Here is a 21,785-nt window from a genome sequence, read left to right as displayed (position 1 = left end):
AAATGATCAGATACGTGGAGTTTTACAAGAACAGCGACGTAATGGTCAAAAGACAAAGTCCCAGTTCAATAACAGGTTAGGAAAAATAACATAGAACATAATTGAAGCCAAGATTCTCATCAGAACGCACCCTAAAGCGTCTTTATTTTAAAAAAAAGTGGTGACCTCTTTAATCTGGACCGTGCATTGTTGTAGATATCCCTCATGAAGGGTACTACCTAATTTGTTATCCAGAAACTAAAAAGAGAAAAGGTTCGTTTTCATAAGGATATCAAAAAATATTATGAATAAGATGTTTATTTTCACAGAAGCGGTGATTAGCAATGAAGTTATTCTGTAATCAAAATGTTTCTTTTGTCATTTGGTATTTTTCTAAAAAAGATTTACTCCACGTGTTAGCCTGTAGTTAAGCAAACTTTCCGTAAAGTTTGAGCCTTCAGCTAATATATTCAAGTTTTGCTGTTAATGAACTGTTCCCTCGCAGTTGGAATATTTATCTGGTTTTACTTAAGTAAAAAGATTGTAGACAGGAAGTCAACATTTAACAGATTTTAAAACCAAAAATGAATAATTGAACAAAGTAATAATGAGGAGGATCGATTAAGTAAAATTAAATTGTCGCGAAAAAAATATCGGCAGATTCATAATCGATTATGAGAACATTCTCGATTGCAACTAAACGCTCAAACGTCTTACTATGTAACTCTTAAGTTTACAAACAAATAAATATGGAACCTAAAAGGAGCGCAGAGAGAGATAAAATCAAGTTTTGACGTAACGTTTGTGAAACAGTAGTGATGCGCTAAAAGAAATAACCGGAATTGATCCTCGGAACATTTACGCTGGAAATGGTTAGTTTTATCGAAGCGATAAGCGTTGCATATCTTTATTTATTTTGTCCATAGCATCTAATATTGCAGTCCGCCTGCTTAGCCGGGTGGTTACGTGTTTGCCTCCTATGCAGCGGGTCCGGGTTTGATTCACGGCTGGGTTGGGGACTTTCTCCGCTTGTGGAATGGGTGTTGTGTTGTCATCTTCACCGGCGCGCAAGCGGCCGAACTTCGCCCGATGGGGCCTTCCGACCTACAATGCCATACGTTCATTTCCATCGAATAGTGCAACAGATGGACAACTTTTTTTAATATTTACTTTGTATAGTATATGGTTTACGATTCATTAAAACAAGTTTACAAAATTAGCTATACTACATTTGTTGTAATTAAACGTAACCAGCATATCTACTGTTGTAGGTATTTTTTTTATAGATTATAAACAGCAAATAAGGCTTAATATATTTCCAGAGTTGTTCATTGTCTTTAATAGACTTTATATCGTATTTTGGGGATCTAATTGGACAGCTGAAAGAGAATGTAGAATGCTCGCTTTCGGCTAAGTTGCCTATTAGCACACTTGCATGTCTGTGAATAAAACAGTTTTTCTTTAGTCTACATGTGGCTGGCACTGTGTGCGTTTTCCTTCTTTTGAGAAAGAATTTTACGGTGTCGTAAATATACAAGAAAGGCAGTGTTAGCATGCCCAGCGTTCTGGAAGTATATTTGCAGGAGTGTAGTTTTGTGTGCTTTAATGATCCACATGGCTTTCTTCTGCATTCTAAAAGTCCTAAGGGTAGCTGGAGAACTGCAGGTTGATGCACTACTTATGGCCATCTTAAGGACAACCCAATGTATCTATAAGTTTACTCTGTTGCATATTATGATAAAAGTGTGGCTTTAAATAATTGTAGAATCGATTTGCTAGAAAGTAATTTGTACTCTATACTATATATTAGAAATCAAACATCAGTAAAGTAAATAAATTTTAACTTACAGCAACTGAGTGGAACAGAAAAAATTAACAAAAAATATTGTAATGATTTGCCTAGAAACAATCTGTGATTAATTCCCCTTTAGGATCCAAAGAAGAGGGAGGATTCACGCATATTAAAAACTCTGTTATGGTCATTTAACATATCATTTAGTTTCAGATACTTCGTTGAAGTATTTCTCTCCCTGGTAATAGAGCCTTAAGCCCCATTAACATTCAGCATCCTTTTGTAACAAAACTTTGCTTGTTTTAAGAGAGCCATAAATCACTTTTCCAGGTTGATTGTTAGCAGTGCAACCTTAGAACTTCATAAATCTGCCTTTTCAGTAAGTTTGTGCATAAGTACATCTATAAATATTCGTTGTAACTGGAATTTCCAGTTTGGAACAGTCTAGAACCAATCCCATCAACATCTTTTCTTTTTTCTGCCTCCCCTAAGTTAGGATTTGGGCCACATTACCCCGTGTGGAGACATACCATAAATTTTATTTCTTAATGTTATTGGAGCATTGTATAATTTGCTCGCAATAGCAATCTTCATTCCCTCAACAATAGCTTCCAGTACATTTTTAACTTCACTGGTAGAATACTGAATTTCTTTGGTTTCTCAAAGAATTTGTAATGCATATTTTATTATGTTGCAAGGATAGCTAAATTAATATGACATGGTCAGGCATGTCTCTTAGGTCTCTGTTGATATAAAAATATCATAATATTTTAAATAAGTGTACTGAAATAAAATTAGCCTAGTTACAATGCAGACCAAACATGTATTATAGATGGTTTACATAAATTTTTAAAAGTGGCCAAAAGAGGACACACATGACTGTACTTATGGCCATAGTGGGAACCAAGACTGAATATGGCTCTGTTGATGGCCATAGAAATTTAATGGTATGTCTCTGGGTTGTATCATATTTAATTAATGCACCAACTTTTTAAGAACAAACAAACAAATGCTTATATATTTAAGTGAATGGCACATGTCATGTTGTTTGCAATAAGCTAATGTAAAATTGTCTGTTATTCAAAGGATGCTTAAAAATTCACTAATTGCATCAAAGTGACCATTAGTGGGGTAGTACCCAAAGCTGGACTCTTGATTGTATTGCACAGGCTTGAAACTGTGTGTGCAATAATTTCCGTAGCTTTGACTTTGCATAGGGAGTGTTTTGTGTAAAATGTGCCACACACAAAATTTAAAATAATTTGATAATGGAGAACAATGACTGAGCAATAGGACCCATATCATATTTAAACTGATCTGTATTATATTTGTAAGAGACTCCAAGTATCTCACAACTAAGCAGAGCTTTATAAACTATCTAATATAATGTATCTTGCACTAGCCCAGTTGTGCAAACTTCCAATATGTTAGGAAGATCATATTTACGTGATGTTGCACTTTTACCTGTGGTTCTCCATTTGTTTAGCTTAACTGCTTGTACTGTTGTCAGATCCTTGACTGTCTTCTGAAGTATAGTTCTTATTTCAATATGTTTTGTTATTTGCAGTGTTTTGTTGCTGCTTTAGGTTTCACTTTGTCAGAACTATGAACCATATTTGGAACATACACTTCTTTACTGATTATCTACCAAAACTTGTAGCTAATGCATACATGGCTGATAAGTGATCTTTTATACAGAAATAAAACTAAGTGAGATGATGCAGTGCTTAGCACACTGGGCTCCCATAAGGGAGGATGACTGTTCAAATCCACATCTGGTCATCCTTTATAAGTTTTCAAACAATGGAAAAGCCAGGATGGAAGAATGGCAGTATTATGAAAATGATAGATTGCTGCTCTCTATATAGCGTAGATACCAAGTCACAGATAGGCGCAACAGAAAGGCTGTCAAAAAAGTGAGCTTTTGGCCAAGAAGGCAGTCTTTTTGTTGTGCCTCTCTGTGACTCATCATCTCCACTATACGGTGAGTAGCAATCTAACCTTTTCATAATATTGTCTCGTGTAAGTTTTTACGATTTCCTCAAATTATTCCACAAAAATGCCGGAATGGTTCCTTTGAAGGGGCATGGCCAATTTCCTTCCCACTCCTTGAAAAAAATGTGAGGTTGTGCTCCACCTATAATGACCTCAGAATTGACAAGACGTTAACCCTTGTCTTCCTTTCTTCCTTCTTTACACTGGGGGGAGGAAATAGGGTTTGTAAATTCAGTTTAGCAAAGTATGTTGATCCTCCATCACATTTGAACTTTTGTTCAGGTTGCTCCTCAGTGTGTCCAAAACTTCAGGCACTAACGAAATAGTAGAAGTCACGAGTCATTGACAGGCACACAATGGGGTGGGTAGAGGAAGAAAGACTTGGAAAGTGAGAGGAGGAGTTGAGGAATGGTATTCAGTGGCTCAAATGGCAGTCTATTGAAATGGGGTGACAGAACAGAGGAAGAGGAGACTATTTGGTAGAGTGTGTGAGAGCTGTGGGTTACTGGAGATTGACGCCAGGAGGATTACAGGAGCAAGGATAATGTGCACCTGTGCAGTTCAGGAAAGCTGGTATGAGGTGGAAGGATACAGATGACAAGTGTTGTGAAGCAGCTATTGCATTCAAGCATGTTGTGCTGAGCAGTGTGTTTCCACTACTGGGTGGTCAGCTCTGTTCTTGACAATGTGGTGGTGGTCATTCATTTTGTGGACAGTTGGTTTATGGCTCTGCCCACAGAAAATACTGTGCAGAAATTGCAGCAAAGCTGACATACGGTGTGGCTACTTTCACAGGTGGCCCGGCCTTCGGTACTGGGCATAAGCTTTTGGTGCTACAGAAGAATGCTGAGGACTGGATTGGTAGGTCAGGTAACTAATGAAGAAATACTGAATAGGTTCAGGAAGATAAGAAATTTTGTAGCATAATTGGACTAAATGAAGGGATCAGTTGATAGGACACATTCTGAGACATCAAGAAATTGTCACTTCAGTTTTGTAGTGGTGTGTGTGTGTGTGTGTGTGTGTGTGTGTGTGTGTGTGTGTGTGTGTGGTGGGGGGGGGGGAGTAAAAATTGCAGAGGGAGACTAGGAGATGAGTACAGTAAGCAGGCTCTAATGGATTGTGATTGTAGTAGTCATTCAGAGACGAAGGACTTGCAGGATTGAGTGCTGTGGAGAACTTGGGACTGAAGACCATAACAGCATTATATTTTCAAACATTGATTACTTTATTTTTTACTTACTGTTGCCTTACAAAGTTTTGACAAATACTCCCTTGCAGCAGTTTATTTATTTATTTTGAGGTGTGGGTTGGGGATGAAATCAAAGTATTCTGTTTTTGAGAGAGACTGAAATGTTTACATGAACACTTCTGGTGATTTATTATTATATATTTTATGTTACAAGATTTAAGACACTTAGTTGCAAAGCTCTAATAGCTGACTTCAAACTTCTGTTGCCATCTTTCCTGTTTCTTTTAAAGTTAACTGCCAAGTCCTATGTACAGGTGTTTCATTTTTGTATTCTAAAATGTATTTCCACATCTATCACTTTTTAGATTTTGTCTTCTGTTCCTAACATATGATCACTACAAATAGAATAATATAAGTGTCATGTTGCACCACCTTGGTTTGTGTTTAGGAGGAAAAGAAGTTTGCTATTCACAAATGAAACTTCCCTCAGACAGAAGAGCAACTTCCCAGTATTTGGAGAATCTCCTCTTGCTCTTGCTGAGCTGTTCTATCAATATAACTCTTGGTTGTTGACACTGAACTGGCAGTTTCTTTGTATAGGCTAATTTGTTTTCAACTGTGTTTTGTGGGAAAAGGTATTCTGTTACTGTTGGGAAGCTAACATGTAAAAGAAGTTTGATAATTTTCCTTGGGCACACACAACAATGAAGAGGTGAGAGTGGGTGAGGCAAGAAAAATTACACAAACTATTATGAGATTGAATGCTGTCAGAACTAAAGAAAATTGTTCATTCAGATATGCTTCAAGAAAAATATACATTCCTATAGCATACTTATATGAAGACCCATTAATAAATGTGATTAGACATAGACACCTCATGTTATCAGTAACTTCTTCAGATGTAGAAGTAACTTCAGGTGTGTCCTACAGAAGTGTGATGGGACCCTTGGTGTTCATGTTGTATATTAATGACATTGCAGACAATGTTAATAGTAACCTCAGCCCTTTTTGCAGATGATGCAGTTACCTAGAATGAAGTATAGTCTGAAAGAAGCTGCATGAATGTTCAGAGTGATCTTCATAAGATTTCAAAGTGGGACAGAGATCGGCAACTCGATTTAAATTTTAAAAATGTAAAATTGTGTGTATCGCAAAGAAAAAAACACACACACACACACACACACACACACACACACACACACACACACACACATTGTATCCTAGACTGTAATGTCAATGAGTCACTGTTGGAATCGGCCAACTCATACAAATACTTTGGTGTAACACTGTGTAGGGATAAGAAATGGAATGATCACAAATGCACAGTTGTGGGTAAAGTAGCTGGCAGACTTCAGTATATTGATAGAATACTGGGGAAGGGCAATCAGTCTACGAAAGGAGATAGCTTACAAATCACTAATGTGATCGGTTCTAAAATATTGCTCGTGTGTGTGTCCCATACCAAATAGGGTTAACAGGGGATATTGAACGTATACAGAGAAGGATAGCACAAATGGTCAAAGGTTTGTTTGATCCTTGATAGAGTGGCACAGAGATATTGAAGAAACTGAACTGGCAGACTCTTGAAGATACATGTGTAATATTCCAAGAAAGTCTATTAACAAAGTTGCAAGAATCAGCTCTAATTGATGAATCTAGAAATATACAACAACCTCCTACATATTGCTCATGTAAGGACTGAGAGGGTGATTAGCATAATTACAGCATGCACATAGCCATTCAAACAATCATTCTTCCCACACTCCATTCACAAATGGAACAGGAAGAAGCCCTAATAACTGGTACAGTGAGATGCACCTGTGCCATGCACGTCATGGTGGTTTGCGGAGTATAGACGTAGAATCTTGAATTATTACCAGAAAATCTCTAATTTTATATTATAGATTATTCAGTTGCTATTCATGAAATAGTAGATCCCACACTGTTTCTGCTGAAAAAAATAATTTAATGCTTTATCATGAAATGGTTTATTCACTGAACATTGTTTGCAGCCATTCTAACAGTGCTTTGCAAATTGGTAGTCAGTATGTTGAGATAATTTATAGAATGAGTCGTTAACAAGATATTCATTTCATTTTGATCTGAATTCCGTGATTGAAACTATGTACGTGTGGAACAGTTAAAGCTTCAAAGATGTGCTTACTTTTAACCAACACTAATAAACTGGTCAAAGGATCAGTGAAACAAAATAAAAACATTCCTTCAAATACATGCTTTAATTCTCCAGCGAACAAACCTAGAATTCTCCATGTACTTTTATTATGGTGCATGATGTAGCCTTAGGTGGTTGTTTGTGATTGGTGTTCACTTTCTCTCTCTCTCTCCCTCTCTCTCTCCCCCATTTTTTTTTTTTTCTCTCTAGAAGATGGCATCAGTGAAACGTAGAAGTTCTGCTTGTGATGCTACTCTCATCAAACAAGAGCCAGTACATAATGTTAATATGTCTAATTACATTGTTTTTATCATTCAGACAATAAGTCAAAAATAAAACCTGTAACTATTTTATCAATAAAGGTCTTAAAAACTAGTTTAGCATTCAGTGCAGTCACACAAAATTTCAAATAGAAATTATTGATTGAGATAGTCACCAGCTGTCTTTAGATCTTTGATTTCTCATACCTATTTTGGCACGTACATGCCAACTTATTTTTGAAAATATAGTAAGAGTTTGACTGGTTTTCTTTGTTATATTTTACATCTGAAAGTTAACTGCACTTAATACTCGGAATGTCCTAGATGGAATAATGTCAATATTATGAAAAGGAAAGTTGCTACTCGCCATATAGCAGAGATACTGAGCCGCAGGTAGGCAGAACAAAAAGACTGTCACAATCAAAGCTCTTGGCCAGACAGGCCTTACTCAGAACAGACAACACACACACACACACACACACACACACACACATACACACAAACACAAACACACACGAGACCACACTCCCTGCTACTGTTCCGCAAGCACGCATGCCTAATTGCGACTCAGCACCTCTATTGTATAGTAAATAGAGACTTATCTGGAGAATGTTTGCACCCCACCTTTTGCAATTTTTCTGCTTTTAATCAGTTAGTAACAACTGAATGATTTATTACAAATTTTTTGGGTTAATCTGTGAGCCGGTTCTCTCTCTCTCAACAAGTTTCTTCACAGTTTCACATCTCAAAAATCTGTGGCTAACAGAAGTGTCAGAGTTCTCTTGGTTTTTTTATGGTTGATGTTATTCATGTGTTTTACTAGTCATAATGCACTAGCATTTATTTATTTGTTGTTGTTGTTGTTGTGGTGTTCAGTCCAGCGACTGGATTGATGCAGCTCTCCATGCTACTCTGTCCTGTGCAAGCTTCTTCATCTCCCAGTACCTACTGCAACCTACATCCTTCTGAATCTGCTTAGTGTATTCATCTCTTGGTCTCCCTCTATGATTTTTACCCTCCACGCTGCCCTCCAATACTAAATTGGTGATCCCTTGATGCCTCAGAACATGTCCTACCAACTAATCCCTTCTTCTAGTCAAGTTGTGCTACAAATTTCTCTTCTTCCTAATTCTATTCTATACCTCCTCATTAGTTATGTGATCTACCCAACTAATCTTCAGCATTCTTCTGTAGCACCACATTTCGAAAGTTGCTATTCTTTTCTTGTCCAAACTATTTATCGTCCATGTTTCACCTCCAGACATGGCTACACTCCATACAAATACTTTCAGAAACGACTTTCTGACACTTAAATCTATACTCGATGTTAACAAATTTCTCTTGTTCAGAAATGATTTCCTTGCCATTGCCAGTCTACATTTTATATCCTCTCTACTTCAACCATCATCAGATACTTTGTTCCCCAAATAGCAAAATTCATTTACTACTTTAAGTGTCTCATTTCCTAATCCAATTCCCTCAGCATCACCTGATTTAATTCGACTACATTCCATTATCCTCATTTTGCTTTTGTCGATGTTCATCTTATATCCTTATATCAAGACACTGTCCATTCCGTTCAACTGCTCTTCCAGGTCCTTTACTGTCTCTGACAGAATTACAATGAGATAAGTCATAGGGTCAGTATTGCCTCACGTGTTCCGACATTTCTATGGAATCCAAACTGATCTTCCCTGAGGTCAGCTTCTACCAGTTTTTCCATTTTACTGTAAAGAATTCGCATTATTATTTTGTAGCTGTGACTTCTTAAACTGATAGTTCAGTAATTTTCACATCTGTCAACACCTGCTTTCTTTGGGATTGGAATTATTATATTCTTCTTGAAGTCTGAGGGCATTTCTCCTGCCTCACGCAACTTGCTCACCAGATGGTAGAGTTTTGTCAGGGCTGGCTCTCCCAAGGCTGTCAGTAGTTCTAATGGAATGTTGTCTACTCCCAGGGCCTTGTTTTGACATAGGTCTTTCAGTGCTCTGTCAAACTCTTCACGCAGTATCTTATCTCCCATTTCATCTTCATCTACATCCTCTTCCATTTCCATAATATTGTCCTCAAGTACATTGCCCTTGTATTGACCCACTATATTCTCCTTCCACCTTTCTACTTTCCCTTCTTTGTGTAAAACTGGGTTTCCATCTGAGCTCTTGATATTCATATATGGTTCTGTTTTCTCCAAAGGCCTCTTTAATTTTCCTGTAGGCAGTATCTATCATACCCCTAATGAGATATGGCTCTACATCCATACAGTTGTCCTGTAGCCATCCCTGCTTAGCAATTTTGCACTTCCTGTCGATTTCACTTTTGAGATGTTTGTATTCCTTTTTGCCTGCTTCTTTACTGCAGTGTTATGTTTTCTCCTTTCATCGGTTAAATTCAATATTTCTTGTGTTGCCCAAGTATCTCCACTAGCCCTTGTCTTTTCACCTACTTGATCCTCTGCTGCCTTCACTATTTCAAAGCTACCCATTCTTCTTCTACTGTATTTCTTTCCCCCATTCCTGTCAATTGTTTCCTAATGCTCTCCCTTGAATCTCTCTACGGCTTCTGCTTTTGTCAGTTTATCCAGATCACATCTCCTTAAATTCCCACCTTTTTGCAGTTTCTTCAGTTTTAATGTACAGTTCATAACCAATAGATTGTGATCAGAGTCCACATCTGCCCCTGGAAATGTCTTACAATTTAAAACCTGGTTCCTAAATCTCTGTCTTAGCGTTAATTAATCTATCTGAAACCTTCCAGTATCTCCAGGCCTCTTCCATGTGTACAATCTTGTTTCATGATTTTTGAACCAAGTGTTAGCTCTGATTAAGTTATGCTCTCTGCAAAATTCTACCAGGCGGCTTTCTCTTTCATTTCTTACTCCCATTCCATATTCACCTACTACTTTCCCTTCTCTTCCTTTTCCTACTATCGAATTCCAGTCACCAGTGACTATTAAATTTTCATCTCCCTTCACTATCTGCATAATTTCTTTTATCTCATCATACGTTTCATCAATCTCTTCGTCATCTGCGGAGCTAGTTGGCATATAAACTTGTCTACTACTGTGGTAGGCGTGGGCTTCATGTCTATCTTGGCCACAATAATGCGTTCACTATGCTGTTTCTAGTAGCTTACCTGCACTCCTATTTTTTTATTCACTATTTAACCTACTCCTGCATTACCCCTATTTGGTTTTGTATTTATAACCCTGTATTCAACTGACCAGAAGTCTTGTTCCTCCTTTCCACCGAACTTCACTAATTCCCACTATATCTAACTTGAACCTATCCATTTCCCTTTTTAAATTTTCTAACCTACCTTCCCGATTAAGGGATCTGACATTCCATGCTCTGATCCATAGAATGCCAGATTTCTTTCTCCTGATAACGACATCCTCATGGGTAGTCCCCGCCGGGAGATCTGAATGGGGGACTATTTTACTCCGGAATATTTTTCCCAAGAGGACACCATCATCATTTAACCATACAGTAAAGCTGCATGCCCTTGGAAAAAATTACGGCTGTAGTTTCCCCTTGCTTTCAGCCGTTTGCAGTACCGACACAGCAAGGCCGTTTTGGTTAGTGTTACAAGGCCAGATCAGTCAATCATCCAGACTGTTGCCCCTGCAACTACTGAAAAGGCTGCTGCCCCTCTTCAGGAACCACACGTTTGTCTGGCCTCTCAACAGATAACATGCTGTGTCCTCCCTACCAAGAAATTCTCAGTCCTGTCGCAAATGTTGGTTGATATGTTATACAGCTGTACTTCCTGCAATAACAGTAGGTATTGTAGTGACTCATATGGTTTGGGTGCCAAGAAATACTTTGTCTACATGGCTGATATGACCCATGGCTTTCAGGGTGTAATGCGAGAAAATTGTGAGCTGGGATTCACATCATCTATGTTTTCAAGGTCCATGCTGATTGTGTGAGTGGAGGTCATTGTGTTAGAGATAGTCCATTGCAAGCTCCAAATATGTTGTAAGATTATATAACAAATGGATGTCGGTAATATTGCAAAGTAATTTTTTGGGTAACTTCCATCACCCTTGCTGTAGATGGGTGTGATATGAACTGTCTTCCAACCACTAGGCATGGTTGTTCATTCCAGTTAAAACAGGGGCTGACTCAGCTACAACTTCAGTACAGAATCTGATAGGGATTTCATTGGGCTCTGGAGCTTTGTTCAGTTTTAGCAATTGCAGCTGTTTCTCAATTCTCCTGATGTTGATATCTATTTTTGTCACTTTACAGTGGGACAAAATTAAATTGGTGCAACAGTCCTGAATATTCCTTTGTAAAGGAATATTTTAAAACAGATTTGAGAATTTCTGCTTTTGCTTCTCAACCCCTCAGCTTTAGTTCCTATCTCATCTATGAGTGTTGGAACGCTGGCTTTAGCACCACTAACATGGCCTGAATTTCTGTGGGTTTTGTGAGAGATCTTTTAATAATATTTTGCTGTGGTAGTCATTGATGGTTTCATGCATTGCACTCCTTGACAGCCAAACATGTTTATGCACTGTCTCTGTACCTATATGTTATGCTTTGTTGGACACCTGTTATGCAGTAGTGCCTGTTTCTCTAGAAGTTTCTTTACACTGACTTTGTACCATGGAGAGTCACTCCATCATCAACTGTTGTACTAAGTACAAATTTATCAAATGTATGGTAACCATTCTTTTACACTTGAGCTGTATTTCCTTTACCTGTTCCTGCCCAGAGCTAAATGTTTGTAGTTTCGCGATGTGACAATAGTGACTCTCTATCTAGTTTGATGAACATATAATTATTTCTACGTGTTTTATTTGATCTTCTTTGGTAATGAAACTGTGTTGTTAAAAAATGTGTAAGCAGCTCATGTATATGTAACTTATAACAGAACAAGTTGCAAACATCCAATATAATATATTGTAACAAAGTATAATATAATTTTGTTCTTTATTTCATGTAGTTGTAAGAATAGCACATGTATGATTTTTACACAAATTAACTGTTCTCTTATTCAAACGGGGAATTTTGAAGTCTGATTATTCAAAAAATAATTTACAGACTACTGCTGCAGATCTACCTAGAATGAATTTGTTCCTGTAGATGACAACTAGTAATAATTGTAATCCTCCTAACTGAATTAAAATTCTGAAGTCATGTTTTTGTTATTGTTCTAAGAGTACTCATTTAATTCCTGACATGTGGTGATATATTTGGGCTATCTTAAAAAAAAGTCATCTGCAAGATAATTCTATGTAAAGAGGAAATTGGGTAGACAGGGTAAGCCACAGTGCTCCACTGACTCAATTCCTCCAGTGGTGCTATTCCCATGCAGGGTGAAAAGTATTTAAATCGACAAACTCTGGGAGGTTGTAGGGGACATCAAAACAAATATTTTTCGCTAATGTCATTTTTTGCCATGAGGAGTATTAAAACCTGTAGAGGAAGATTTCTCTGGCAGCAAATTAATTAAACCAAACTTTTCCATTTTTTATGACCAAGAGACAACACATTAACACAACCCAATTTCAATTACAGTAGATTTTCAAAAATGCATCCATTGACACGCAAATGAAGGTTACACCGTCGGATCATATTCTGTCTGACACGGGCAAAAACCCTAGGAGTATCCTGAATTGTTCCTGCTGCTGCTGCTGCTACTATCCGGGCAACCAGATCTTCTGATGCAACAGGAATTGCGTAAACAAGGTTGCGCATCTCTCCCCACACAAAAAAGTCCATACGGTACGTATCTGGGGAGCGAGCAGGCCATGGTACAAGACCACCTCTGCCAATCCACATTTCTGGGAACCGTCAGTCCAGGAATCGACGCACACGATGACTGAAATGTGCCGGGGCTCTGTCGTGTTTGAACCACATACGTTGTCTTGTAGGGAGTGGGACGTCTTCCAGCAATTCTGGCAATGCTCTGGCGAGAAAATTGTAATAGTGCCTGCCATTTAATGGTGTAGGTAGCAGATACGGCCCAATTAAACAGTCCCCAACAACACCGACCCACACATTAACGAAGAACCGCACTTGATGGGCACTAATATCTGTGGCATGTGGGTTATCCTCACTCCAAACATGAGAACTGTCCATGTTGAAGACTTCATCACGCCTGAACGTTGATTCATCAGTAAACAACAGAAAAGATGGAAATGTAGGATGCATTTCACACTATTCCAGGTACCACTGCGAATACTGTGCTCTGGCTGGATAATCAACTGGTTCCTGCTCCACACGCTGCAAGACAGCTTCCTCAAATTGTAGCGTTCATACAGTGCAACGGCATCCCTGTCCAGGTAATCTGCTAAATGACCCAATCTCACGCAGACGGTGGTACACAGTAGCAAAGGTCGTATGATGCGGGATACGGCGATTAGGATATTGTTGATAAAACGGCTGTGCAGCTCGTCCGTTGTGGTGCGCTACGTAGTACGCACCAACCATATCAGTGTACTCACTCCAGGTGTATCACTCCATTAGTAAACAGAAACACTGCACTACTACACTGGTGGACAGCAGTTGCCTACAACTGAAGAGCGTAATACACCCTCTAACAATTGAAGAGCGTAATACGGCCTCCACCAGTTTAAATAATCCTCATAGGAAAAAATGACATTAGGGAAAAATATATGTTTTGTTGTCCCCTACAACCTCCCAGAGTTTGTCAGTTTAAATACTTTTCACCCTGTATATCCCATTTGAGAACCTCTAGTTGCAGTGTTCAGAAATCTTAGGTGGAAAAACTGGTGATAATGGGAGTCAGAATCAAGGTGGTAAGGGTGCTCGGATACCCTAAATGGATAAGGCCACTGCTCATGATAAGTGTGAAATCCAGGCAGTGTGTTTCTGTTGTCACAGTGTAATCAATTATATTTCTGTAGACTGGTTTCATAAGCACTACTTGTATTCAGTGTTGCATCTGTACTTAATTCATTTCCTTTAATTCAGGTTGAGGCCAGCCCACTTTCATTCCTGAAGCAGGAGATCATGCACATGTCTGTTAAGCAAGAAACTCCAGTAAGTACTAAACTTCACCTGTCTTCAGAGCTTGCAAAATGTAATGTTGATCTGCACATAAACATATCATCTCCTTGAGTGCTGGGTGATTCTGTCCCCTCTGTTTTGAACAGTCACTTGCTGACTTGCACACCTTGAGCATTCTCATTGCCATCTCTTTGCAACATAGCATTTCACTGCAGTCTTTACACACCTTAGGCACATGGAGAGCTCATCACAATCACACACATGATTACTTACAAAACAACTGATTGAAAGTCTAGGATGGAATAATGACATTAATCTGAAGATCTCTGTTGATCCATTGTGGACACAGGATAACTGCTGGTCAAATTACTGAGGAAAATAGCCAATCAGCCACACATTTTGAGAAGTTATTTTATTTTATTTTGACAACCAGTTTTCACATTTTAATATGCTATCTTCAGGCCCCACATGCACTTCATGTGTAGACCATCACATGTACAGATATTACCATACTAGAGCCATCAGTATCTGGATGCCATGAGGTCTTTATTAGGGTTTCCCTCAAAGACCTGACAACAACTTGCTGTCAAGACTTTGAAGGAAGCACACGAATAACATATTCATGGTATCCAGATACTGACTACTCCAATATGCTAATATTGATATGTCTGATTGTCTACACATGAAGTGCATGTGGGGCCTGAAGATGGCGTATTTAAATGCCAAACTAGGTTGTCAAAATAAAATGAAACAACATCTCAAAATGTACAGCTGTTTGACGATTTTCCTCGGTAAGTAGTATGAAACAAATAAATAGCTACTCATCACACAGTGGAGATGTTGTTGAGTCATATACAGGAACAAGAAAAATAGTGCTTAACAAGTAAGTTTTGCCAAAAGACCTTCTTCTGAAGTTGACCCCCCCCCTCTCCCCCCCTCCCCCCCCCCACACACACACATTCACAAAAACACAACTCACACACAAGATTCCACTACTGTGGTTTTGAAGTGCAAGGATTACCTGGCGGAAGAAATTCTCCTGGTGTCAGATTCATCCACCAACAAACCTTGCCACAGTGACCCTATTAAAGAAATCCAACAGGATCTCCAGTGTCTCCTCAAATCTGTCTACCCATCCCAGAAGCCCTCTCCGGAGTCCTTCTCTCTCCCGCCCGTACCACTCCCTGCACTTATACCTTCTACATGCTTCCTAAAGTTCATAAACCCAACCACACAGGACAACCAGTTGTGGCCAGTTACTGTGTCCTCACTGACAGAATCCCTGTTCTCGTAGACCAACACCTTAAGCCTATTACCAGCAGTCTACCCTCCTATATATAAGACCACAACCATTTCTTCCACCGAGTCTCCAAAGTTCCTGTTTTTAATCACTATTGATGCTACCTTCCTTTTCACTAACATACCTAATAATCATGGCTTTGCTGCTATTGACCACTAACTTCCCCAAGACCAGATCAATTTCAAACCTACAACCTCCTACCTGGTCACCATTCTCGCCCACAATTAATTCACATTTGGAGGCATCATCTTCAAACAAGTGCACAGTATGACAATGGGCCTCTGCTTGGCACCATCCAATACCAACCTGTTCATGGGTCGTCTAGAGGGATCCTTCCTAACCACCCAGTATCTGAAACCCTTCACTTGGTTCAGATTCATTGATGACATCTTTGCGATATACATCAAGGGTGACCGTACCCTACCCATATCCCCCCCCCCTCCCCCCGAACCTCAGCCCCTTCTGCTCCCATTGCTTCGGCTTTGATATCAACCCAAGAAGCCACCTATTACGATGTTGACTGTCACATCAAAGATGACTGCATCTCTGTCTACATCAGACCTACTTACTGGCAGCAACATCTTAACTTTGACGGCTGCCACCCATTCCATACCAAGAAATACCCTCCGTACAGCCTAGCTACCCATCGCCATCACATCTGTAGTGATGAGCAGTCCCTCTTGAAATATCCCAGTGGTCTCACAGAGGCCTTCACAGACCAAAATCACCCTCCCGACCTCATACACAAACAAATCTCCAGTGCCTTATCTCTCCAGTCACCCACCACCTCCCGAAGTGTCACTGTCTGGCCTCAAAGGCGCATTCTCCTTGTGACTCAGTACTACCCAAGACAGGAGTTACTGAATCGTATTCTCCACCAGGGTTTTGACTACTGCTCATCATGCCCTGAAATGAGTGTGTTCTCCTAATTATCCTTCCCACCCCTCCCACAGTGGTATGTCAGTGCCCACTGAACCTACACAATATCCTCCTCCATCCCTATCTCATGGCTCATATCCCTGTAATAGACCTAGATGCAAGATCTGTCCCATACATCCTCCCACCACCACCACCACCACCACCACCACCACCACCACCTACTCCAGTCTGGCCGCAAACATCACCTATCCCATCCCACCACAGGCAGGGCTACCTGTGAAATCAGTCATGTGACCCATAAGCTAACATGCAACTACAGTGTTGTGTTTTACATGGGCGTGACTACCAACAAGCTGTCTGTCCACGTAAATGGCCGCTGACAAACTGTAGCCAAGAAATAGCTGGACCACCAAGTTGTAAAACACACTGGCCAACACAACAATTGAGTAACAGCTTCACAGCCTGTGTCATCCGAATCCTTCCTACCAACACCAGCTATCCTGAATTGCACATGTGGGCACTGTCCCTGTAATGTGTCATACATTCCTGTTACTCTCGTGGCCTCAGCCTTCATTTGTCACTGTCCTTCACCCACCTATCCCCTTACTTGTTCCCACTACACAGACACAGTCTTTATGTTGTGCTTGTCTACGACTCAACATCTCCACTATGTGGTGAGTAGCAGTCTATTGTTTTCATAATATTGATGTATGATTATGTGCCATATATAAATCACTAGAATAAAATGAAAACACATCCTGTGATAAAATTCAGTAAAAATCATCTCACAGACATACTAAATTAAATCAAAAAATTTAACAAGAATTTTCCATGTTTTTGCATGTTGTTATTGTTCTTGTTCTTGTTGTTGTCTTCAAGTGAAAGACTGGTTTTATATAGATGTCCACATTATTGTATCCTGTGCAAGACTATTCATTCATCTCTGAATGACTACTGTAACCAGCATGCATTTGAAACTGTTTGCTGTATACATACCATGGTATCCCTCTACAATTTTTACCTTTGACACTTCCTTCCATCATCAAATTGATGATTCCTTGGAGCCTCAAGATGTGTCCTGTCAACCAGCCCTTTTTTAAAGTCAGTTTGTGTTGTAAATTAGTCCGCAGCTCGTGGTCGTGCGGTAGCGTTCTCGCTTCCCACGCCCGGGTTCCCGGGTTCGATTCCCGGCGGGGTCATGGATTTTGTCTGCCTCGTGATGACTGGGTGTTGTGTGATGTCCTTAGGTTAGTTAGGTTTAAGTAGTTCTAAGTTCTAGGGGACTGATGACCATAGATGTTAAGTCCCATAGTTCTCAGAGCCATTTGAACCATTTGTTATAAATTTGTTAGTTCCCGATTTCAATTCACTACCTTCTCATTTGTTATTTGATCTACCCATCTAATCCTCAGCATTCTTCTGTAGCACCACATTTCAAAACTCTTTTTAATTTCTTTGTCTCATCATCCACATATCGCTTCCTTACGAGGCTGATCTCTAGAAAAGACACGGGCTGTTCCATGAGAATATGGACATGAGTCATGAAAATAAAAAAATCTTCTCATTACAAATCTGATTGCCAGTTCTGTTAGCTGAAACATTAAACTTTTTAATTTGAAGCTCCATTTTTATGTTAAGAATTGCTGGAACAGAACAGATGGCTTTATAACTTTTCTAAAATTTCAGCTTCTAGTTATCCTTAAAAACTAATTTCTGAGAGCAGTGCAATAAATAATTTTAAAGGCATGTAGTAATAAAAGCTTTAAAAACTATACACATATCTTAAGCTAGTCCATTTTAATAGCTTTTATTCGATTTATTTAATTATTAACGTTCTGCAAGAGGTGACTGTTGTGAGGGTGGAAGGACAGATTGTTCTGTGTCAGGAGGCACTCTCCCAATTCAGCCTTGTTGCCAGTCTTCATCAGAAGGATGGTGGTGACCTTTTTTGCTAGTAGGTACAGTGAGAGAAGACTGACAATTATTTATTTCCATACATTACAGTCAGTTTCTTGGCTTGCTGTTGACGTCAATTGTCGAAACTCATCGAGGATTCGTGTCGTAAGAGGCCTTCCGACCATTCAAGGCAGCTGACACTCCTTCACCGTTCCTGGCCAGATGCTGCTGTGATGGTTCGCCACACGTGGTGTGTCTGATGGCTTTACAGTGATGCTGTAGCAGAGAGAGAAGAGGGCATGTGTGTTAGAGTTATACACAATGATATCGGAGCTGCTTCGTCCCCACCCACTCACCCTCGCTCTTCTTCATCTGTTGAACCATGTTGACAATTGCTGTGTAGTACAATGTTTTTGACCTGGCATTCAGGTAGGCCCTCGTCAGTCCGCAGAAGTATCATCAGGAACACTGTTGTCGTGACGTGAGACAATAGGCAAGGCATCTGGGCCCAGCCAGTTGTGATAGCGGCAGACTGTGGTGTTGAACTCTGCAACTGCTGATTATGGCAAGGTATCAATCTCTCTCAGTACCACCTGTTATTGCTCAGTTGCATGCGAGAAATATACAAAAGACTTGTGCCAGATGTCACTTTATTGTAAGCAGGGAATCGATTGTTAAGATAGTGGTGGCTAATGTTTACCCAACACCACTTGTCATGATCACATAGGTCTTACTATTACAAAGGTATCAGTGATTCTCACTCTGCTGTGCTTACTTAACTAGTTTGTTATAGTAAAAGTATAGTTCATAAAAGCTCTTGGTACACAGTGTTGCATTAGCAACAGCAGTTCTTTCATAATGTAATTAAAGTGACATGATAATGTCTAACTGCTCTGCCCCACTACATTTCTGCAAAGGTTTGCTGTCTGGTTCACCAGAAATGCCAATGTTGTGTTTTCCCCTTACCCACTCGCGGTGGTGAAATGTTCTTCGTGCCTGCCTCATGTTGACCCTGCTGTAATGTAAATGAGACAGCTTCACTCTGGGACTTTGACAGTGTTAACCATTTGCTGCCTTGTACAAGGTTGATATGCAACATACCCCTGTCCTCCAAAAATTCATCCTGAATTTTAGGAAAAACAAAGAAAAATATTAATCTTCAATATAAAAATTTTAGTCTACTCACAGAATTCCTTTGCAGCTTAACCTATGTTACAGTTTCTGTTTTTCTTTCTGGTACATCTATGGGTACAAGGGTGGAACAGAAGGCTGTGTTGTGCTGGAGTGTGGGAGTGGGGAGGGGGACAGGTTGGTGAAGGATGCTGATTAATGAAGATTGTAGCAGTGGAGGCTGTGGGAACTTGGGATATATTGCAAGGTGAGTTCCCACCTGCACAATTTAGAAAAGCTGGTGTTGGCGGGAAGGATTCAGGTGGCACAGGCTGTGGTGCAGTCACTGAAGTGAGGAAGGTTGTGTTGGGCAGCATGCTAAGCTACTGGGTTTTCCAGCTGTAACCTGGTTTCAGTTAGTTGGTGGCAATTAATGTGGACAGACAGCTTGTTGGCTGTCATGCCCACATAAAATGCAGCACAGTGGTTGCAGCTTAGCTTGTAGACATGTGGCCCTTCATTGCCTGCCATAAGAGGCAGCTAGTGGGAGTCTTTTTTATTGGGTCAAGTTTTTTCCCTTGGTCTTGTGAATGGTCTTCGGACTTTTGAAGGTTTTTGCTTTTTTTAAATGCTTTGTCCCTCACCTGTTCTGGCTTTTGAAATTTTAATGCCCTTTTTTGGGTTTGACCTCTACTTTCCAAATTTTACCAAAGCACAGGTTGTTTGAGGAAGGGCGCTTTACTGTGGTGCATTAACTCTCCATTGTGCGCTGTTATCTTTTGCACCTACCAATCAAACTGATCTGCCTCTGCACCTGAAATCAGCGCAGTAGCTAGTCCATCTTGGTGGGAGTGTCATGTACCCTCTTGGTGGTAGCCACCCAACAATGTAGGGATCACACTGCTGATGCCTGAGCTGCAACCCGCCCTCGTCAGCCAAGCATTCGGTGCCTGTCTACTTTGGGGTACTGGGACATGAGGCAATGGCTACAGTGGCCTTTGCCTTTGCGGGGTGGAACCCACGGGGAGAGCCTCCATTTGGAGTGAGTGGCATTGGGGCAGATGATCCACAATGAAACGGATCAAACTTAATGGTGGCCATGCCAACACAGTCCTCACCTCAGTCAGGAACAGTAATTTTTAATGCCGAGATTTAGAATCCTATGGCATTTCTGTCATTGACCATGCCTCAAGAGGAGACCTAGCCAAGGAGAAAGGTAAGTGGACTGTTTGCTGAGTTCTTGGTTTGTTCGTGCACTAAAGGCGGCTGTTTTGCTACAACAAAGCCAATGTTTTTCATTGAAAATGTTGCAGATCAGTTTGGGGAGGTTGTGGCATTAGAGAAGGTGAGAAATCAGTCTTTGCTGATCAAAACATCACACACCAACCAAGTCGTAATAAGCTAAGTGGAATTCAAGGTGTTATCTTCCATCGGGGCACAATGCTGCAAACGGATGAAGAGCTGCATATTAATTTGGCACGGGGTGGAGTCCATTTTGTTCACTGCATAATAGAATTGACACTCGAGATTTTATCCTAGCTTTTGATGGCAACATTTTAACTGAGAAGGTTAAGGTCATGGTTTATAGGTATGATGCCAGGCCTTACTTTCATCCTCCGATGAGAAGTTTTAAATGCCAAAGGTTCAGACACATGTCCTTCCGCTGTTCTAATGAGGCTATCTATAGGGCATGTGGACGGGCATCCCATGAGGGCAGCCCTTGTGAATGATCCCCTCAGTGTGTCGAGTCCAGAAGTGAACCCTCCTCATTCACTGCATAGCTTAGTGTTCAAGAAAGAGAATAAAATTCAAGAACGTAAGACTTGACCACCTGTCTTGCAAAGATGCAAACAAAAACTTTGAAAGACTTCATCCAATGGATATGGTATCAAATTTTGTGACTGTCATGTCATATCCATACCTCGCACGATGACAAGGTCTCACTTGGCTGCTCCTGGCCGTGATGGTGTCCAGGGCCTACCCTACAGTTGGGGGAGGAAACATCAGCTCCCTCATTCCCTACACCTATCGTGCCAGTGGTTCCAACACTATTGGTGAAGCCAGAGATGTCTAGTCATTCTCTAGTGTTGTCAGGGATGAGGACACATGTCGAGGTGCCCCACTCTCCAGACAAGGACCAGTAGCCACAGGCTGAGGGGCAAAGTACAGTCCTCTCCACTCGTAGAAGATAAAATGGCATAATCTCCACAGAAATCAAAGTCTCAC

The 21,785-nt window shown here is 40.2% G+C and overlaps 1 protein-coding gene across 7 annotated transcripts in view; it reads left to right on the top strand.

The window, feature by feature from the left end:
- The first annotated feature begins 668 nt into the window (after nt 1–668).
- The window catches only part of LOC126210602 (gastrula zinc finger protein XlCGF7.1-like), a 127,054-nt gene continuing 105,937 nt past the window's right edge, over nt 669–21,785 (top strand). For 5 of the 7 annotated variants that reach the window (XM_049939887.1, XM_049939888.1, XM_049939892.1 and 2 more), the window contains exons 1-2: nt 669–851; nt 14,339–14,407. In XM_049939887.1, the coding sequence (XP_049795844.1) occupies nt 849–851; nt 14,339–14,407 (72 nt within the window). In that variant the 5' untranslated portion in view covers nt 669–848. The remainder of the gene's footprint in view (nt 852–14,338; nt 14,408–21,785) is intronic. The other 2 variants (XM_049939891.1, XM_049939886.1) reach the window with 1 other exon arrangement.

The sequence above is a fragment of the Schistocerca nitens genome, chromosome 10 (genome assembly GCF_023898315.1).
Source record: "Schistocerca nitens isolate TAMUIC-IGC-003100 chromosome 10, iqSchNite1.1, whole genome shotgun sequence".
NCBI lineage: Eukaryota > Metazoa > Arthropoda > Insecta > Orthoptera > Acrididae > Schistocerca > Schistocerca nitens.
This window is presented reverse-complemented; position numbering and strand designations above follow the sequence as displayed.